The sequence below is a fragment of the Thunnus thynnus genome, chromosome 10 (assembly GCF_963924715.1).
Source record: "Thunnus thynnus chromosome 10, fThuThy2.1, whole genome shotgun sequence".
Taxonomy (NCBI): Eukaryota; Metazoa; Chordata; class Actinopteri; order Scombriformes; family Scombridae; genus Thunnus; species Thunnus thynnus.
Window position 1 is genome coordinate 15,140,694 of NC_089526.1, and position 22,010 is coordinate 15,162,703.

At 40.2% G+C, this 22,010-nt stretch overlaps 2 protein-coding genes across 6 annotated transcripts in view; both read right to left on the bottom strand.

Annotated features, from left to right (window-relative positions):
- Positions 1-3,740, bottom strand: part of myh14 (myosin, heavy chain 14, non-muscle) — a 30,458-nt gene extending 26,718 nt beyond the window's left edge. For 3 of the 5 annotated variants that reach the window (XM_067601361.1, XM_067601360.1, XM_067601358.1), the window contains exons 1-2: positions 3,396-3,740; positions 418-598 (exon numbers count right to left, since the gene is read on the bottom strand). In XM_067601361.1, coding sequence (XP_067457462.1) covers positions 418-585 — 168 coding nt within the window. In that variant the 5' untranslated portion in view covers positions 586-598; positions 3,396-3,740. The remainder of the gene's footprint in view (positions 1-417; positions 599-3,395) is intronic. The other 2 variants (XM_067601362.1, XM_067601363.1) reach the window with 1 other exon arrangement.
- A 2,083-nt stretch (positions 3,741-5,823) lies between these two features.
- On the bottom strand, positions 5,824-21,893 carry kcnj14 (potassium inwardly rectifying channel subfamily J member 14). Its single transcript, XM_067601365.1, has 5 exons — positions 21,721-21,893; positions 14,491-14,648; positions 10,799-14,235; positions 9,391-9,708; positions 5,824-9,197 (listed from the first exon to the last, which is right to left on the bottom strand). The coding sequence occupies exons 3-5, from the start codon at positions 11,849-11,851 to the stop codon at positions 8,967-8,969; spliced, it is 1,602 nt and encodes a 533-aa protein (XP_067457466.1). The 5' UTR covers positions 11,852-14,235; positions 14,491-14,648; positions 21,721-21,893; the 3' UTR covers positions 5,824-8,966.
- Between the last annotated feature and the right edge of the window lie 117 nt (positions 21,894-22,010).

Sequence of the window (22,010 nt, forward strand, 5' to 3'; positions counted from 1 at the left end):
GCCTTGTGATAGTCATTAGGCCTAAATGTGTTGGAAAGCATCACAAGGCATATTAAAGAATCTAATAGGATGGAGGGAAGCCAGGGAAAATAGGGCACCGTCATGTGGATTAAAAAGCTCATAAAAGATGATAACACTCATATACAAAGACGCAGACTGCCCCACCTCTTTGACACACCTTCAATGTAAAAGGGCAAACACTTGGGGTCAATAATTTACCAGAGCATTAATACCCTGATAGTAGAAAACAGGAATGTGATAGCAAGTTGTACAAATAAATTAACCTTTTATGTAATTTAGCCCTGAAAATGAGCTTCAGTTTAATTTCTTTACAAGTGTGATTTCAGTTGGTGCTTGTTGGAGACAAAAGCCAACACATTTCTGTTGACCGGGTATCAGTGGACCATACCAACTTACCTCAAAGCCATGCTTCTCCGATGGCACCCACACTAGTCTCTTGGCCGCCCAGTCGGCTTGGCTGGCAGCAGTGAACACAGCAGAGTTGGTGGTGGGAGACCCTGGCCCCGCTCCCGATGACAGGAAGCGGGTGACATCGTTGGCACCGCCCCCCGTTGGCCTGGACATGGTACTACTGGCACTGGGAGAGGAAACGACACAAAAAAAGAAGAAAAAAAAAGGGGATAATAAAAAGTGAGCCTGTGTTCTTGTCCTGTGGGAAGGCTGAAAACTGGAGCGATGGGGATGATGTAAAGAATTGTCGGACAGTGACGCTGATGCGTTTCTGTGTCAAGACACTTCATGTGCGCCCACACATAAAGAAAGAGCAGTGGGAGCACGCAAGTAGCATGCAGGCCATAGCCAGCTCAGATGATGGCCTAATTGAAAGACACAGCAAATCAAGGAAAAGACAGGGATGGAAGAAGGACAGAGAGATTGGTGGGTGGAGGGCTGGAGGGGTGGAGGAGCAGCGAGATACATCAATCGACTCAGTAAACTGACATGACAAGTGAGAGGGGGAGGGATGGCGAAGAAGGAGGAAAAAGGGTGGAATAGCAGTGAGGGGAGAGGATCGAAATAGACTGAATCTACTGGTAAACCAAGAGAAAGTAGACTAGATCTTTCTACTGCAGGCCAAAGAGATTAAACTCTACTGAGAACTAGTGGCCGAAATGTTGATTCACGAGACGAGGTGACAGTAGCTAGAAGTGGTTACTACTCTGAAACATGTAGTACAACTGTAGTTCTACAACAGGATGTTTCTAGATTTGTTCTGACAACTAAGAAATCATGTCCAGCGGTGATTCTGTGAGAAAACTTCTCTCGGTAGAGAGAGGAGGCCAGAGGGGCTGACATCATTTCCGAAGGTCTAGCTGCTGCTCTGTCCACAATGGCCCACAATGAACAACTCAATTGCGTGTAACAAATGTACAGTACTATAGCATTAGCACTGGCTGACCTTGTCTTAAAGTCTCATTGCTGATATTAAAGCAAATTAGTTAATAGCCTCTGCGTGTTGACATATTTGGTCAGAGATATGTGAGAGTTGTTGGAGGATGTTTGTTTTTTCTGAATTCATGAAATAGCTTCATGGAGGAATGAGCTACCACAAGGTCTTCTGAAGTAACTATTGTGCCGGCGTGCATGCATGTATGTGTCAACTATTAGGCGTCTCCATGCCTCAGCAGGTATGTCATCGGGCCTGATTCCTGCTATGCATCTCTGTCTAAGTTTTTTCCACCGTGTCTGCTCCTGACAGGATCCAGCCCCCAGCCCTGCCGTTTCCATACCTGTTACTGCAATATGACTCTGGGTGTGGAATAACCAAGTTGATGAAAGAGTTGCCACCACCCAGCTAGTCAGTATGGAGAATATGTGATTCCTTCAGTGTCATAAAGCAGCCTTTTGTGCATCTGTTCTTAGAGAATAAAGTTGGTGTTATTCTCTATTTTATTGTGATCAAAGAAACAATGTCTTGTGGCATGTTCTGTGGCCCTTTGCCCAAAAAGGACATTCACAGATGCATTAAGTGTTCAAGCGAGTATTTGCGTCACTCAGGACTGTGTATGTTTGATGTGGGAACAAACTACAGTGCCTGTCACCTGTCACCCTGTGCAACTATGTGGCTCATGAATGTATTTTTAGTCATTCTTGGACAACAATGCAGGTCTATCAGGCGCACAGGAATAAGCTACTATATATCAGGCTTTGGTCTTTCTATTGTATTTTATTTGTTGTTACAGTTCTGTGCGTACAGTATCCACTGCATTAAAATAGTCTTTTAGTCCCATTCTTAAATCATCTTTACCGTTGATCACAGAGGAGGACTGAAAGGCATACTGACAGCTCACCACTTTGAATGATATAGTTGCAGTGTGTGATGCTGCTGCTGAGCCACATCGATGCCAATGATCCCTCTAAAGCAAAGTCTTGACAACCACCCACACACACACACACAGACCTCACAGGTAGATGCAGCACAGCCTGAACTGACCAGCAAACTCGTCCTGCAGCATCTGGAGTTGCCAAAACCTGACTGTTCTCCTCCATAGCAACACCCTGAACACTGAGCAGCAGCCCACAGACAATACCTTCTGAGTTTGAACTGAGGTCATTCACTGCGGGAGGTCCTGTGGTGTGTGTGTGTGTGCAATTAATGTGTGGGTGCGTGCGCGTGATTGCGTGCGTGTTAAACGGGTACGTGGGGGGCTTAGGGGGGAGGGGATGGGGGGAGGCCGGAGACGCCTTTTTTCCTCCAGCTTTGATGCAAACGGGCATTGCATCGGTGATGATAGCGTGGCATCTGCGCACTTCAGCGGACAGTGAGGAGAGGTGACATTATTAAGCCAGTGGCTATAATAATTACACTGCCACTGCAGAGCATTACAGCTGCGGCGTGACCCCTATAAATTACCAGCATTTCAAGGCTGTATTCCCTTGCACAAAAAAAAACGAAAAAAAACGGATGAAGGCAACCACACCTACAACATAAGACATGAACAATCACATGGGGCCCAGCCTTTAATTGACTCTGTGAACCGCATACATGTGGCTGCTACAAAACCAAGCCATGATCACTGGGAAAAATAGCTAGGTTGTATTATTATTATTAACATTATTATTACTATTTACACAAAACTCATTAGGCCTGTACCTTATAATTATATGGGCTGAAATCCTTTATAAAATGGCCATGATCAGACAGTTTTCCTTTGCCAGACTTCAGGTCAGATGTAAGCCTCTCTTCGAGGGCGTACATAAAGATCCAACCAGTATGAACGCCTCTTGTCCCACCAACGTTTCATTTTTAGGCGTTATGCCACCGCATTTAGACTAACCTACCGAGGTTAGCCAGCTACACAGAAATATGATACGTTTAGGATATTACACTGGCTATTTACGAGTTGGATTAGGGTAAAGGCAATTAAATCTCTTACCTTCAGGTTCCGCTCTGAGTCGTGGATAAGGCTGCGGTGCGAGGAGAACCGGGATGAGGCTGTTTCTTGGATATTTTCCTGCCTGATAGGTGTGTAGCCTACCGCATATGCGGCTTTTATCATTGCACCGCTCTCTCCGTAGAGCCGCACACACTTCTCGGTGGGAATAAAATAGACAGAGAGCAGTGAGGGCAAGGCGGCGGCTTCAGCCCAGGAACAGCGCTTCCTGCCAGGAGACCAACCAGGTGCGAGAAGATGTTTTTTAGCGAAGGATAACTCCAATGAAATCCTACAACCGAGCCGTAAACCCGCCCTGTGAATGCAGCACCAGCTTTCCGCCCCTCTACTGGCATGAAACGGGTGCGGCGACGAATGGCGTCAACGGCTGCACAAAGATCTCCGCCTTTAACCAATGAGAACAGACGAAGGGCGGGGCTAACTGTAACTGACGTGTTAATCAGCCAATCAGAGTGCTGCAGCAGGTGCCTGTGCGGCACTCTCGCGCTAGAGTAGAGAGATTTGCGCGCCCTTTGTTTACGACTCAGCGGCGGCTGGTGACCGCAGACACAGATCTGAGGTCGGATTTGTCCAAATACAACAGACGGTTTGCTTGGAAAGATCTGACTCCAGGCGCGTGATTCAGATCATCCCCAGAAAATCCGACTGAAGCCGAGTACCCGAGGTACCAGGGTACTGGGAGGAAAAAAGTATTTAGATCCTTTACTCAAGTAAAGGTAACCACACTGTTTAAATACCCCATTAACAAAAAATGTTACTTTCCATCTACTATATGTATATAAAATAACATGTCATTTTTTTTTAAACATTTAATATTTATCTCAGCACTCCTTGCACTTTTTTGCACTATTTGTATCCTGTTTACATTCCACAGAAATGGTTTCACCTGTATATAAGTTAGTAATTCCTTGTCTATATTTCTGAAGATTGTTCTGTTGTTATTTGGTGTAAGTATGTTAGAGACACTAAACCAGAGTCAAACTACTTGTATGCATACTTGGCCAATGTAGATTCTGATGCTTTTAAGTAAAAGTACATAATTATTATTAGCTAAATGTTCTCTGAGTATCAAAAGTGAAATAACTCATCTGCAGAAAATTGTTAGTATTGAATATCATATTATTGGATTATTCTTACTGATGCATTAATTAATTAATTAATTAATGTGTTTATACTATTTTACTGTGGTTAAGGTGGAGCTAGTTTTGGTGATTTGAAATGATGATGAAAAGATAATCCTCTGTTTTGCTTTTGTAAAATCTTAATCTACAAATTAACTTGTAACTATAGGCTAATTGTCAGATAAATGTAGTGGAGTCAAAAGCACAATATTTCCTTTATTGTAGTGGAGTAGAAGTATTAAGTTGCATAAAATGTAAATACTCCCGTAAGGAAATCAAATTTGTACTTGATGATTAATGTATACCCATGTAAAGTAAAATAGAAATATTATGAAATATTTTGTAGCCTATATCTCATGTAGAAAAAAAAAATTTGCCATTTCAACTACAGTATAACGGAGCAAACTCCATTCTTTGATGACAATGAGATGCGGTTGAAAGCTCACCAAAAAACTAGTGAGTGAACCTTAAGTTAAGACTATATATTATATATCTATCCTATAGCATTTATTAGCTATAAATGTTTCTATAGGGTCATAATTCTTTTAACAACATGTTTTATTCTTCTGATCTATCAGCAGTGATCGGGTTTCAGGGCCTGTGATAAGTTGTTTCGCTAGATATAAACAAATTGTTTGGCAGAAATTTCCAGGTTATTTTGACAATACAAAAAAAAATGTATACTTTAGTTTATCTCCTCTAACTGTCAACTTTGTTCAATTCAGTTATTACAAGTTATTTATACTAGTTCAATTTACATCAGAAGGTTTTAACATTCTTTCACTTAAAAAAATAAAAAAAATAAAAATCATTGTTGGGTTTAGGTCCAGAGGCATGAGTGAAAATATAGAGTTGTGGACATTACACAGGAAAAAAAAATATTTGCACTTCCCTCTGTGACAAAACGATTTAAGAAAAAAGACACAAAAGATTAAAGCTTAATCTCTGGCAGGTAATTCTAATGTAAAAGTGGAGATATTTAAAACACAATTAGTGCCCCTTGCAACATTTTCTTTTACAATTTTGTTGAATTTTTAAGAAGAAAACAGTTAATTTATTCACAATCACAATGATACTCTGCATAATATGGACATGATACATTTAAGTTTAACAAATACATATTTCTCCTTTAGCATTGCTGTAGAAGTGCTAAAGGAAATAGAAAAGTATGTCAATGTAAATGCAAAAATTAAGATGAGAGCAATTTTAAATTCTGGATGACATTTTGTAAAACAGTCAGTCAATGAGCGCTACAAAATGAAAAAAAATGAAAAAGAAACAACCAATAATAGCAATTCAATCCTTGTGTTTTATTTGCTCCACAACACAGTTTAGTTTCATTTGGAAGTGCTCTGTGCCAGAGGCAGCTCTGAAATTACATTTCAGTCTTAGAACAGGGTGGGACTTTCCCTTCTTCTCTAGCAAAATACCCCAGGAAAGGTAGCTACAGCTTTTATTGGTTTCATCTCACTAAATTACTTAAAAATGGTGTAGTTTTATGTATGAAATATACTCTAAATACCTATTAAAGAACCACTATGTATAGTGTGAATCCTAGCAACCAGTGATATTATAAAAAAAACTCAATGGATATTTTTCTTCTGCAGTGTTTAAAAAGCGCTATCATGGTTAAAGTGATGGTGCTCTAAGTTTAAGTTATATTTCATGGAAGTGGAAGCAGGTGAACAACATGACCCACCATGCAGCCTATAAATAGAACATGGTAGCCATACAGGAGAAGCGTAAAGGAGGACACAGACAAAGAACAGCATTAACACTAATTGTAAAAGATAATATGTTATCAATACCTTGACCCCCCCACCCCCCCGAGGTTACCATAGAGCATCTTTTCAATAATCAAGTGAAACAACACTGTGACTGATGCGTAGAGGTAAACCTGTGCTGATCCCACACTATTACTGTGCTGCAGAGCTTCATTGATATTTGTCTCCATATATATATATATATATACACACATACATACATACATACAAACATACATACATATATATATATACATATATATACATATATATATATACACACACACACACACACACACACATACTCACTCGTCACTTCAATAGGTACACCTATGCAATCTAATGCAATCCAACACAACAGCTCTGCTATAAATTCTACTTTATGTTTATTATTGAGGTCATAGTGGGTGGTGGTGTACTGGGGTGCATTATATTGAAAAGTTTATTTTATTTGTATAATATTTTGTCCACTCCATTAATATACATGAGGGGGGCAAAATATTAGGAACACTTTTCAATACAGTGCCCTTCAGTACACCACCATCCACTGCGACCTCAATAATAAACATAAAGTAGAATCATCACCTTTCTGACAATATCAACAAAGACTGAAAATGTTTAATCTTTGTAAAAGTAGAATTTATGGCAGAGCTGTTGTATTGGATTGCATTAAATTGCACAGGTGTTCCTAATAAAGTGGCCGCTAAGTGTATGTATATATATATATATATATATATATTTCTCTAGTGCAAAGTACAAAGAACAAGATCCCAGGTTGTGCATTGGACAGGCTGATTATAGGGCAACACTAAATATCGTGTTGCACTCCTGACACTTCCTTTCCCAACACCTCCTGTAATCAGAACACTTAATACTCAGGTGGCATAATTTACTGTATATCAATACAAGATCTAAAATAAATAAGAACATTCCAGGTGCTTTGTTATATAACTACAAAGTGCAACTATTACATAGTCTACTATATAATGCAGCTAAAGCATCCTTATCAGTGCATGTTCATATTGAGACTTCTCAGTCACTGAGCAGATTCACAGCACTTATTTTGCACAAACATGTTTGTCTACTTAGCACAACATACTACAAATGTTAAGGTGATTTGAAAAAAAAAACACTTGCTTAAGTAACACTGCTCTAAATGAAGTCACAAGATAAGGTTTAAGCACATTTCAAATATTAAATAAACTGCTGCAGATGAAGGGACAGTTGCAAAATCTCTGCTTTGTTATGAAGGCACCACCCACTATTATGTTCTCACAATTTACGAGCAAAACCAACTGTAACACATTAGAATCAGAGAAGAGCGTCACATGATTTTACAATACAGAATATTTTTTTTATGAATGTGGTGTAGTTTCCAGTTCAATCCCCATCAACTTGTGGAGATGTTAGACAGTTGTTTTTTTTCTATGAGATGTAGACACGATAAATCATCCCATCATCATAATACCATCCTCCACTCAGGTTCATCTCAGTACCATTCTACTGCTGAGGATGAATATAGGCCTCCGATGCACATACAGAGTCGATGAGAGCAAGTCCTTTGCCTTGGATCCAGTTTGAATCTTAGATGGTCAAGGTCCAAGTGCCAAGACACTTTTAAGGTAATAATGTCATAGTTCAGTCGCTTACTACAACTGCTGCATTCATCATCTATTTATTTATTTTTGCTCTGTCCAAAAGTGACAGAGCAAAACAATACAGTGTGGTTGTTTTGTATCAACAAAGAGCATGAAGAGATAATGTAGATATTAGTGCACTCGGGAACAAAAAAATGCCAAAAAACAAACAACATTACATAGTATGTAAGTACATTACATAGAAAAGAGACTGCTCAAAACCGCTGCAAGTTTTCAGCTGTTTCTCTATGTAAATGTTGCTTTGCATTGGCTCTAACAAGCAGCCCCCACGCTCCAAGTGTCACAAAAATGCACTTTCCATACTTACCATAAGAAAATAAAACCTTGAAATGATAAGTCAGTATCATAGTGAAATACATTCCTGAGATGTACCTCGTTAGGTACACTACCAATCACTGCATACAGAAGCTGCCTCAAATCGAGGTCAAAATTCGTCCAGCCAGGCTCATACAGCTGGGAGTGCAGTTGCAGGTTAGAGCCACCATGGGGTGCTCTTGTATATCCTGCCGGTTTGGCTCTAAAGTCAGATGGGCGTGTTGTGGTAGTGATGGGCCAGATTGAGATTTAGCAGACACGTTTTCAATGATTCTGAAAGATTGCCAGGACCAATCAGACAACTAGGTCAGTGTAGTAACCCATCTCCCCATTATAGTGACCCCAAACCTCCCACTGTTTCTCTATCTGTCCATCTCCTGTCTATTTTTCTGTTCATCCTTTAATCTGTGCAGTAGTGCTAACCAAAACCTTGTTTCATTTGCAAACTTCAAATTTGAATGGATTTCTTGACCTATTCCTCTTCTGAACTTGTCTGACTATTGTAAACAATGTTGCTTCCTATTTCATATGCTGATACTGGCAAATTCTTTGTTCATGGTCTTATCTACCTCTAAGCCTGGCTCTCTTGGCCTGCCCATTCCTACCTGTCTAACCCTTTCTCCTTGCCTGTACTACCTCTCAATGCCTGGGTCAACCTCCTGTCTCTTTTCCCTTGAGGCCTCCTGTCCCCCAACTTCAGTTGTAGTGGAGATGTTCTGACAGTGACTGCCTTCGGGTTGGTGGGGAGGGACACTCAGGGTCTTGGCCAGGCTCATCATCAGGGGAGACGAGTTGCAGAGCCACTTCATTCTCGTAGCAGAACGACGAGCGTGAGCTTTGAATGTACTTCTGCTCAGCAAGTTCTTTTGCACTGCATGAGGGTGTGTTCGGGATCTCATATGTTCGATGGAAGAATGAGTAGTCCACCTGGAAAAAGGACAGAACACAAGAATAAATGGGGTTCACTTATTTTTCAAGACACATTTTTGTGAGGTATAAAAATTAGCATGTAGACCCCTTCAAACTATAGACAAACAAACATATCACTTTACTATGGATATAATATCATGGGCCTAAGGATGCTTATCCTTTGTGTATAACTCTTTTGTTCCTCTCTCACCTGGTAACCTTCTTTCCTCTCAAAGAGCACTGGTTCGAAGCGATGTCCCCAGAGGATTTCAGAAGCCAGATAGGAGCTACGGCACTGCGTGGTCATGGCCGTGGCCTCCACCATGCCCTCAAGTATGACGACAACCTCCAGTTCAGAGTCATTTTCCAGGGTCTTTCGGTCCATCTCGAAGAAGGGTGACTCATCGTTGATCTCATGGACAACTGTCACCGGCGAGACCAAGAAGATGCGGTCAGTGCCGGTGTCAAAACCCACGTTGATGTCCTCATTATCCAGCGGGAGGAACTCTCCCTCTGGAGTCACCCTTGGCTGAGAGCACGTTGGGAATAAAGAGTGAAATAAAGTCACTATTTGGTACATAAAACTTTCCACATTAGATGCTGCAATGTTACAAAATTGATTTTCAGATGTAGGAAAACATTAAATGGCAACTAGAAACGATTTCCAATGTGAAACAAACAACAGCCAAAGGCAGGCAGGAGTAAGTAATATATATATATATATATATATAGAGAGAGAGAGAGAGAGAGAGAGAGAGAGAGAGAGAGTCACCATTTCCTCCTGAGAAAAACAATGGAAATGAAATTTCTTGCACTGACCCAAAAGCTTAGTATTTGGTTATTGTATTTAGCTGAATTTGACAATGTGAGTCTTTATTTGTACCACCCATAGGCTTATCACTCACCCAACCTTTACTATGGAACAATATCCAGGCCCAGCATTTAGAATCGTATTTCTTTGATCCTCGCAAACTTAATCTCATCTGCCCTGTCTGAACTTTGATATGGTCATGCTATTAAGAGAGATCAAACTGTCTATGTTGTAGCCTCACTGCTCCACAGATTTTGACCCTGTGGACAACTGTGGCAGCATACACACACGCATACAAACGCACACAATGAACAATGAACATGGCAAAACATGCGCAAACAAGGAAACATGTTGTAACATACGGTCAGAGATTAGAGTAAACATTAGTATAGAGTACAATCACCCAAACTAATGTAGATACAGTACACACAAGGGAAAATGAGATGATGAAGGACAATGGCTCTCAGTTAAAGAATTGTGGGGAAGTTAATCCATGGTAAATCTTCCTAACCCCTGAGGGAAAATAAAACAAGCTCTCATTAACTACGGTCCACAGAATACAGGCCAGATGGTCTCAGCGCTCTCTCTTTCTCACTACTGAAACCTTTTTTCCTCCACCACTATCTCTCACGTCAGCAACCTGTATATTTTTGGTGATTCTTTCTTTTACTTTTCTTTCAGTTTTACCCTCAAATCACCTCTTTGACCTTATTCTCTAAAAGGAAAGGCTTGTCTTTTTTATCATTGCCATATTTTCTGACCTCTTTGCATTTCTCATTATGGCCGTTATTGATCTCCCTCCACTTACCTTCAGTAGTTGTGCTCGGACATGCGCCTCTACCAGGTGACTCTTGCGTAGGTTACCGACCCTCCACATCATGCAGAGTCTCCCATCCCTCAGCGCCACCACAGCTGTGTCAGAGAACACCAGTGTCTCGTTGCGCTTCTTGGGCTTGGCAATCTTTGCCATGACTGCCCCGATGATGAAGGCGTCAATAATGCAGCCCACAATGCACTGCAAAACGACCGCCACCACCGCCAGGGGACATTCTTCGGTCACACTTCGGAATCCGTAACCGATGGATGTCTGCGTCTCCAAGGAGAATAGAAAGGCTGCCATGAAGCTGTTCACCTGGAGGAAGCACGGCTCCTCAACCACTGCCTCTCTATCCGACTCTCCTCCAGACCCAGCCTCTCCTGATCCTGAGGTCCCTGAGCTGGGGGAAAGCCGAATGGAAAGGTCCCCATGCGCGGAGGCAATGAGCCAGAAGGCAAATCCAAAGAGTAGCCAGGAGAGAAGGAAGGAGAGGGTGAAGATGACCAGCATCCAGCGCCAGCGGATGTCCACACAGGTGGTGAAGAGGTCGCTGAGGTACCGCTGGCCCCTCTCGCTCATGTTGACGAAGGTGACGTTGCAGCGTCCGTCCTTGCCCACAAAGCGCTGTCGGGGCCGGCGGCTTGAGCGCCTGGCGCGCCGGCGGTTGGTAGTGGAGGGGGAAGAGAGTGAATCCGAGGATAACCGGCCTTCTCCTCTTCCTCCTACACTACTGCCTTTTCCACTTCTTAGCCCTGAGCATGTTCTTCCTGCTCTCACCCCGCCTTCTCCTCCTGCATCTCCCCCAACTGACTCTCCCATGGCACTCTGCCTCCGTGCATTGTTGGTGTTGCTCTGAAGAGGTAGAGCTTTGCCATTGAGGGCATGGGTTGGGGAGGGGCTGGTTGGGGTCCCTGACCCCGTTGGGCTCCCCCCTGCCCTAGCCGTATCTGCAGCACTCTGTGCTAGCCTCATGACCTCCTCCTCCTCCACTGGCCCATCCACCACAGCACTGAAGCGGCGTTTCACACGTGCTGCTCCCATCATGCACTATTAAGTCTCCTCTTTCTTAAGGAGAAGTGCACAATGACTCAGAATACCTCAGTGTGCCTTGATCTGATTATCGATGTAGTAATTTATCACCTTGATACAGTCAATGGACTTTTGTGTGGTGTTAACAATACAGTCAGTCTTTCAATCCTTCTTAACAAAGAGATAATTGCAATCCATAGTGCCCAATGGTAACCACAGGATAATTCCCTCCAAGGCCATTGGTCAGCCACTTGTTTGTGTGTCCTTTCCCCAACTTGTAATGCTGTTTCCCAGTACAGTCTATCCTTTCAGTGATAGATCGCTCAGCAAACAAAGTGATTTTCTTAAAGTATGTCCACAAGTGCATTCATTAACAACCAGCACCCTTAAATCATAATCAATTAAGTAAACAAGTGAGGTGAGCTGAAAAGAGGAATGTCAGCAGTAGCTCAAGGAGTCTATTTCTGTGACCTCGAGTTTGCAATAATTGGGTTGACAAGGAGCAGGAGAACTGAGTTGAGCTCAACAGACATCACAAGAGCATGCAGGATTGGGTCTGTTCAATTCAAAACAATAAAAGGGATCCAAGAGTGGGTACGATTCGACAAAAGCTATAAGCCCACAATGCAATGCAGTAGAAGGATGGAGATGGAGACAATTATGGCTAATGGCTAATTACAGGGTATCTTGCAAAAATACTGTGACAAGATGCAAATTATGATTACAGACAAATAAAAATTAAACTTCAAACAGGGGAAGATATGAGAAAATAATTTCTACCATGCAGTCAAAAAAGCAAAAAAACATGCCAATTCTTACGATCAAAGTTCTTCCCAGTTTCACAACCCCTTGGTATGGGCATGAGGAAACAAAGAATGCAGTACTTTCAGTACATCAAATGCTTATGGCATTATTCATCAGTCATTAATCAGTGTCCTTACATGTTGCATCAACCATCGAATACAGTGCAGACAAGGGAATGAACAGATGGACTCAATGTATCAGTTTCAGCTAACTTAACTAATTTAACTTAAACTAGTCTTGTGACTTGCAGTTTTCTTCACAAGTAAAGGAAATTTCTTTTGCCCAACTAAAGGGCCCAACTGAAAGAACCATGTTTTGTTTGCCATTTCCTGTTCTATCATGTCACTGCTTTAACAATTTCACATTTTCTTTCTAAGGGCCTGCACATCTGTTTGATGGCCATTGTGAATTTGGTAAAGGCTTGTACTGATTTTTGCACAGATAATATTGACACAATCTACACTGCTGTTAGCAATCACCTGCAGCAGTTAGTCTATCAGAGCAGACATACCTCATTACAGCTCAGCATTACAGCTGAGAAATCACCTATGCCTGAACAGATAAGAAGAAGGGAAGAAAACAACAGAAAGAGATTACTTTGATCTATCTCTGGCATTACTCATGTTTTTAGTGTTACGTGGAGGATTATATAGAGGGAAAAGGTAAGTACACAGGTCACCTGAGGAAGTTTTTTCTACATTTTTTGGAAGGGCCAAGCGCCAAAGTTGATAAAATCAGGTGTACGCCACAGAGGGAGAAGAAGAACAGAGACGTGTTGAGATCTAGGGTGGCTGAGAGTGTAACTGGGCTTGTGGTCTTACTCAGCATCCCTGTTTGAACCAGATCACAAAAGGCTACCTGAACACCAGAGAGAATTTACATGAGAGAACAACAAAAGAGAAAATTATCATATGTGGATGAAATCTGCCAATAAGCACATGCAAGAGACACTTTAAAATACACAATGAACAAAAGCCATTTCTAAAAAGCAAGCATGCACGTCTAAATATATAGAAATAACACTTAAAAACAAATAAAGGTATAAATAAAGCAAAAAGGAAATGTGCAAATATATCTGGCAATGAAAAGGTATGCTTGTAGTGTTAGCATTTACCTTGCACAGCCACTTTCAGAGCACTCTACTACTGAATCCTGATAAGTAAAAAGAGTATGCAACATTAAATCCTTTAGCAACCAGTGAACAGAATCATTCCCTGCACTGTGGCAAGTACACTGAGAAAAGCAAAACAATAGACAAGAGCTACAGCTGTAACTGTACAAATACAGAACAAGCCATGTAATTCAAGCGACAAAAGTTGACAAAAATGGAGTAGACAAAGGTCTACAACAAATGAAAATGGGGAAAGAGATCCCTCCTGAAGTGAGAAGTGACATATGGGTTCATCTTCGCTTGTGTGTTGACCTCTCTTTCTGACACATGTTCAGTAAAAGATTTGAGCTTTGTTGCTTTGGGGGAAAGAATCACAGGAGAAGAACAACGTGGAATCTGTTTTTTCCGTTCCCTTTACTGAGATGTCAGTTGTCTGTTTTGTGTCCCTTTGCTTTAGGACCTTCTTGTCTAATGCACTGCCAGTCTTGAAGAGAAATGAGAACAAATAGAATCAAAATTAAAGGTAAGTATCAGAGTAGCAGCAAATATGTCATTGAATTTAGAGAACTGTGGTGAAGCAGATGCTGCAGTGGTGTAGTTATCTTGTTGACGAGTCAAAACAGAATGTGGACAATCAGAAGACTCTTCAAATTATTGTATTACCATTTCATGACAGTTCAGATCTTAAGTATGGTGTATATGCTAAATGTACTAGAATAGATGGTGATCAGAAACTTACCGTTTGTGGTGTCTCTTTGGGGTCTCTCATTCAGTCCTTGGATTTTTATCGGTCAAATATGGTGTAGGTTTTCCTCTCCACAGTCTCAACTTCAAGAATCAAACTCTGTCAAGACTAAAGGCAAACTTCACCAAGATGTGCTGGTGCAATCATGGAGCCTGTGAAAAGACATAGAGACACAAAAAACTGTAAAATCATTTCTACACTACATTTAGGGCTGACCTAAAAATCAGTATCCGAGTATACACCAATGTTATTCTAAATATCTTACAGGGAGCATAAGAATGGTCACTCTACAGTGCAGTTGAGTTGAACTATATGGAGAGGACTGGTGAGTTACCAAACAGCTTATCCTGTACAAAGAAGCCTCCAGTGCAGGGCCTTCATTTTGGGTCAGGAAACCAAGTGGTACAGGGTGAGTAATCTTTGATAAATAAGCAATTGGAGGGGATTTTCTTGGGCAAAGGTTGAGACTGGGATTGTAGCTCAAATGAAGGACTGGGATAAACCGGGACTCTGACTTGGTTGAGGGTGAAGAGGTAGTATGTCTTGCTGTCGAGATGGCAATATACTGTGGATTACAGCTGCGCTCGTGACTACGGTAATCTCCCTGATGGTTTTGCTAATCCTCTGAGGATTCATGTAAGAGCCGCTACTGTTATAGAAAGTGGCAAGAATATCTATAAACACACAAGTAGGGTATTTTATAGCATACATTTGGGATTTGGTATAATACAAGAGAGTTGTACTCACTGAATCTAACAAGTGTCACTACCCACAAATGATGCATACTTGAAAATTAATTGTTCCCCTTTAGCCAACCAGAGCCAATCAATGCTACCACTGAATTTATAGTGTAGAGAAATCATGTGTGCCACATCAATCAATGTATTGTATCTTTTGGGTCGGGATGATTTTGACTGCAATTGTGAAATGTACAGTTTCTTCCAGTTTTATCAAAACTGACTACGGATCAAAACGGCGGCCATGATGTCCCCAGTTTGTGTCGTTTGTGTCCAGACCAGGGACCTTTGTTTGACCCCCCCCCCCATCCGTTTCCTACTGCCACTATCAAATAACTACAAAAAATTCTCAAAAAATAATTAGAAAAAGGACAAACAGACAAATGAATCAAAGACACAATAGAGACTAACGCGTCATCACCTGTCATGCAAAATAGGAGCTATACACTCTTGTTTAAGAAAAGGAGTGACCTCATACATGAACCTAAAGCTTATTACCCTCCTCATAGATCCATCTCTCATTCTATATTACAGTAGCGTCAGTATTTTGCAAGCTGTTTATTACAAGGTATAAAAGCCCTTGACAAGCAGTCCTGACCTTGGTGCCTTTACTGTAGTTCCTGCCAACACTACCGAATGAACAGGCTCTCAGGTCTGCTATCTCCGTGATTGGGCTGAAGTGTCGCTGGACAACTGACAACAGTAGCTGGAGGAGGTGATGAGGGAAATGTGTGTGTGTGTGTGTGTGTGTGAGCAATGTGAGGGTGCACATGTCCCTGTGTTGCCTAACCTTGTCATGGTGAGGTGGCAAATATCTCAAATGACTTCTCATATAATTATATACATGCAGGGGTGTCTGGCTTGTCCTTGTGAAGTTGTTGCTTCACAGTTTCAGGACCCCCAGAGCAGAGTTAAACTTATATGATGAAGGCTGAAAGATGTGATGAGTCACATATTAGATGATATAGTGGTTATTCATGTTGGGTAGTATTGTATTATTGTACTGAGTCCAGTAAGCTGAATACAATGACCCTGAAGTTTTAATTTTACATGTGTGAAGAGTTTTGGTTGCATAACAATGAACAGTGGTTCACTGAATTGTGAACGTTTATTTTACATATGATTTAATATACATTTGCCATAATGAGATATATACTGATATTCACAACTAAGCCAGGTAGAGATATGAGACATTAATAAACCAATCTATAATACATTTCGGAGCTGCAAATTGGCTGCTAATTGATAATGAAGCTATACCTGGTTTAGAAGGTAAACTAACTATATCTTTTTTGCGAGTAGGGGGGGATTGTTCAACAGTTGAAAGTGAAGAAAGACAAGAAACAGGATAGAGGAAGGTATATGACATGCAACAAAGGTTGTGTTGCCAGAATCACAGTTATGTGGTATGTGGGCACCACAAAATAACCATATCTCAACCTAGGACTTCATTTATGCTAGGTTTTTAAAATGCACAATTTACTTGTTCCAGGATTTTCTTTAATAGTAACACCAGGAGGACATGGGAGTGACACAGCACACATAGAAGTATAATTATTTATGGAGAGACAGAGGTAGACAACAAGACCTTTCATGAACAGATTTCACAATGAACAAGTTCTAAGATGTTGGGATTGTTTTTCACCTAATTACTTAGAGCCTATAGGGGACCAGTATAAGTGCATAGACATAGCTGTTAAGGCTTAGGACCTATTAAGAGCCATAGCTTGACCAAAATACCATGATTCAACTCTCTAATAATTGGATTTGATTACTTAGGAGAATCTAAATAAACTAAAACATCATCAGCATAAACTGAAATCTGATTAAATACCTGAAGTAATTATTAAGGTATAAAACAAGTATAATAACTTGCAAAGAAAACAGGACTTTGCAAACATCATATTTATATATATGATGTAAAGCTCGTTTTTACCTAAAATTTGTCATGATGTCTTGAATGGTAGAGTGCACCTCCACGGAAATGTTGAGCTTGTAAACTACAAAAAAGACCTTAAGTAATTCCTTGATATTAAGTCTTCTAGCCGCACTAAACCTTCCACAGTCAAAGCAAATTGAGAAAACAATACTGCTCAACAATCATCCAGGGTTTATGGATTATTTAAAGAAGCACTGATGCAGGAGCAGAACTAACCACAAGCAACTGTAGAGCACCACAAGGACAAAGTTATTGAAGCCAGTCTAATTGCATTACAAGTCAGACTGGTTTTGATCAGCACAACTTTTAAGTACTGCATTAAACTGAAAACCTGGTATAGGAAAACCTCTACTTTGATCATCACACTCATAATTCTCCTGCAAGACCACAGTAATCCGATTTCACCACCTATCCTTCTCTCCTTTCTTTCATGTGGTTCTCTAACCATGTATTATCTCTCTTTATGCCACCTCCCCTGTCCTCTTTCTATCCAGATTATCTGACCATATTAAGGTGTTATGTGGACGGATGAGATTTGCACGGAATATGATTTCAGTGTCATTGAAAAAGGCATTGAATATACTGTATTACTCCCTTATTTTGCTCCACCACTCTTTTTTTCCTCCCCTGTCACGTGTGTTCTATTTCTGTTGATATTTCATTCATATAGTATAGTATTTTATGTGTCATTCAATTTAGTTTGATGGTTTTATGGTGGAGAGTTTAATCAACACTGCACAGCACACAATGTACAACATAAAATCTAAGTGACCCTCTACATTGTGAGGCCACAATGCAAATATGGAGACATCAAAGATGTTATTGATCAGTGGAGGTTAGAAACCAGGGCACCGATTGGGTCTCTCTCTCAGTGTCACATAGTTCTCTGTCTCAGGTTTTTCTCTTTATTGCTTTCACATCTGGCTTGACAATTCTAATTAAATTCACTTTACAGTGAAGGTTTGGATCATTTTTAATGCACATAAATGGGCTAATGCAACAGCTGCAACAGTAATGGCTTAAAATATAAAGCAAATGCACAGAAACATTGCAACGCTGCAGTGACCTCTTGCTTTTAGCCAATCTGATCAATACAGTGCTAGTGAAGTGTTGATCTGGTGGCGTCACACACGGGATGTACTAGCTGCAGCTGATAGTTGCAGCACCAAACAGTGACAGATGCTGCGTCATCAAGAGTAAAAATTCAACTGAATATTATGCAACATTAGACTTGAGACATTTTCTGATGGTGTTGCTTCATATTTTGCATTACAGATTTTTAAATGTTTGAAGTTGAGAGTATCATAATGGTGTTTTGCATGTTTTGAATAATTATGCTACATTTCTGATGGCTACTGGTTTTAGTTCTTTCAGTTTTTTTGTCCAAGTGTGATAGTACATCCAGTAGTCTTTCATTATAATAATAAAATAAAATAATAATAATAAAAAGTTTACATGGTTTCAAAACGCATGTAAGAAAAAGAAGACTTATTACATTTTGTGTTGTTTTGTATTTTTTTTGCTTTGTTGGTTGGCTTTGAGTAATGTAGTTGATAAATGCTGTGAGATTGGAACCGGGTGGACATTTGGAGCCTTATTACATCTAATTGAAACTTTTCCGCTGCTGTTCCTCCCTCAGCTGTGTGCAGTGATCGAGGTCATTGTGTGATGATGACCAAATGTTAATCTGGGGAGTTAAGATGGTGCAGGTTGCAATGCGCTGGTTAAAACTCTGCACAACTCCTTCTTAATTAGAAAATACTTAGAACTCTGAAAAGTACACAATTAAGATTGTTTTCTTGTTACACCCAATTCTTATATTTCATACCTATTCTTTTAGAAACATTTATATACATTTACTCACAAGCAATAAGACCCTCCAGGGAATAACTGCTCTGTCTCTGTAAAGATTAATCTATAGAAATACCTTTCACCTATTTAGAAGGTCCTTTCAATGTAATACAATCCAGTGTATCAACATCACAAACTAGAGCTTCAAAAATGACCACAGAGTTTAATCAACACCTCTCTGACTTTGCATCACTAATTACAATTTTTAAACATTCCTTGTATATAGTATTTATCACATGATAAGTGTATTGGATGTATGGGATTACAAAAGTCAGGGAATAAATATAGATGTCTATTTTTCTTGTCAATGTAAGCTTCAGGGGAAAAAATCCAAAATTCACTGTGCCCCCATCATCATTACTTCACATGTCCCCACAAGGCAACAGCACATCATGACTACATCACCTGCTGTCATCCAATCTGCACACAGCAAGAACAACCTTGTGAGGCTATCTAGAAATTAAGTGCTATGACTGTGTTTGAAATGCAGTGCCTACCAGAGCTGTGAATTACTCAGAGATAAAATCATATATTGTAAGTTGCTCATGATACAATAACAACAGTATCACGACACAGTAAGGTTTACACATAAAAAACAATATGTAATGGCTCCCACCAAAATGTTTCGTTGCATTGGTACTGTCAATTTCTAAAACATATGTATTACTAAAATATTCTGCATAAACATCGCTTTGAAAGATGGCTTTAGCATAGTTTGGTGGTGCAGCACAATTGTGCCATTCTATAAGGAAAGTCTTGGCAAATGGCACATACATGTGTCATAATTTGAATGTCAAAAAGACATAAACTGGAAAAATGCCAAACAGACAGATATCTGAGCAGCTAAAATGTCTGAAGTAAAGACATCACCATGCTGCTCCTGAATTGCAATACTTTCCACACAAAAGGACATTTCATATTGTCATACTATTTATCTCACATCTTTTAAGAATCCCAAGTCAAAGTGGCTTGACTGGAAAAAGAAACAAACAACCAGCTGTGTCCTTTATGTAATTTCTTCAAGACACATTTTATTCCACTTTTGGTGCAATTTTTGTTTAGGTTGAAATCCAAACAAAATGGGACATGGAATTTGAGAGATATGGGCATTTACCAGACAAGGAGGGTCTGGTGAAAGACACTATCGAGTTGCACTATAAGAAATGCAGAATCCCAGGTTTTTGGAGCTTAACCGTATTAGGAATATAAGGTATTTTGGTCTCTGCTTCATCATGTTTGATTTGATTTTTTTTCATTGGTCTCTTGCAAGTCCCCCAAATTTATGGAAGTGCAATACTAAATTGCAGGAGTACCATTTATCATTACCCTGCTAACTGCCTTAAAATTCATCTGCAACATTAGAAACAGCCTGCACGCATGCGCAGTTGGCTGAGTCTCAAGTTGAATTACAATGAATTACATGAGCACCTTTAAAAAGAGAATCAGCTGGAGGAGAAACTGATGTCATTTTATAATCCCGTACTTTGGTCTGACCTCTTTACCCTATGTGCCTCTCTGAAAAACTCTCAGCCGTAGCTTTGCCATTTGATTCAAACTTGCTTGATCCACCAGTGTTGACATAAAGATAGAGTTGATGATAAAGATCTTAAGGACTACGATTTTAAGGTCTGTGTATACACAACCTTTTGGACACTGGGCTGCAACGAAATGTTTAATGTCGTAAAGAAACACTGGGAGAGTACATCCTTTCATGATCGAGATGTGTACTGTACATTTGTTTTAAAGTAGTTTGCCTCCCAGCTCTTCTCTTTACAGGGGCATTACATCATTTTAACACCTACAGTATTTCAAAATGTAGCTCTGTTTTTAATCAGTTTGTAAATCACAAGACAAAAAGGATTAAAGTCTAAATCATCAGGGCACAACAAGCTCTCTGCCCTTATCTGTTCAGTATCTGTTCCCCAAAGTAATGTCTTCCTATTTTATTTCTATATACTCATATCCTGTAAAGTACATGTTACAGTAAACAGCCAGAAGTTAATGCAATGCTTTAATTGTCTAAACATTTAGAAACTATGGAAGAAACACAGTTTAAATATATTTGCATGAAGCATGAATCCTTTGATTTCTCACAGTTGTGAGTGAGACCCTAACAAAGGCTGTTATGTGAAAAAAAAAAACATATTCTGGGATACAATTATAACAAAGGTCTATAACAGTGGTTCTCAAAGGGGGATCTGGGATCCCCAGGGGTCCTTGATAGGGTTCCAGGTGGTCCCCAGCAAAAAGGATAACAATATATTTTCACCATAATTTCATCCATAAGTAACACAATGACAGAATGACTATTTGGTCATGGATTTACATTCTGTAATAAAATATCTAAAAGCAAAAATCCTACCAGATAGGGGACCCTGGGATAAAATCTTATCAACTGGGGGTCCGTGGTCTAATTTGTATCAGTTTAGGGATCCTTGACGTGAAAAAGTTTGAGAATCACTGATCTATAACGACTTTTCAAACTGCGAAGTTGCAACAGGGACAACAATATCACTGCAGAGACCTAAACTCAAAAGCATAAAGATGCAATACCTCTGCCTGATGAGTTCACCTCCCAACAAAACAGCTGCCGTTAGGCTAAAACTAAGCGACGATCCATATAATTAGTAATTTAAAAAGATTTTCTGATTAAAAACTGATATTTTGGCAACTTCTTTCAATCCAGTTTGCACTTACCCACTGTTGCCTTTTCTCCCTGTAAGTTCAGCGCGGTGAGACGATGTCAATTTAATGTAGTCCCTCCATTAATTAATCAGTTGGTTCATTAAAAAAAAGCACAGATTCAAAACCGTGCGCGAGCTGTCCCGTGCTGGCTGTCCCCGTCAACTGCCCGCGAGCCCTCAGGTGCTGGATGAACGCGCTTACGTCGCGATGCTATCTGTCCCCAATGAAAAGCGACCACGCGCCTCTCCGGACTGAAAGAGTGACCTTGTCGCACCATACCGTCTGATTCAGTGATATACAAT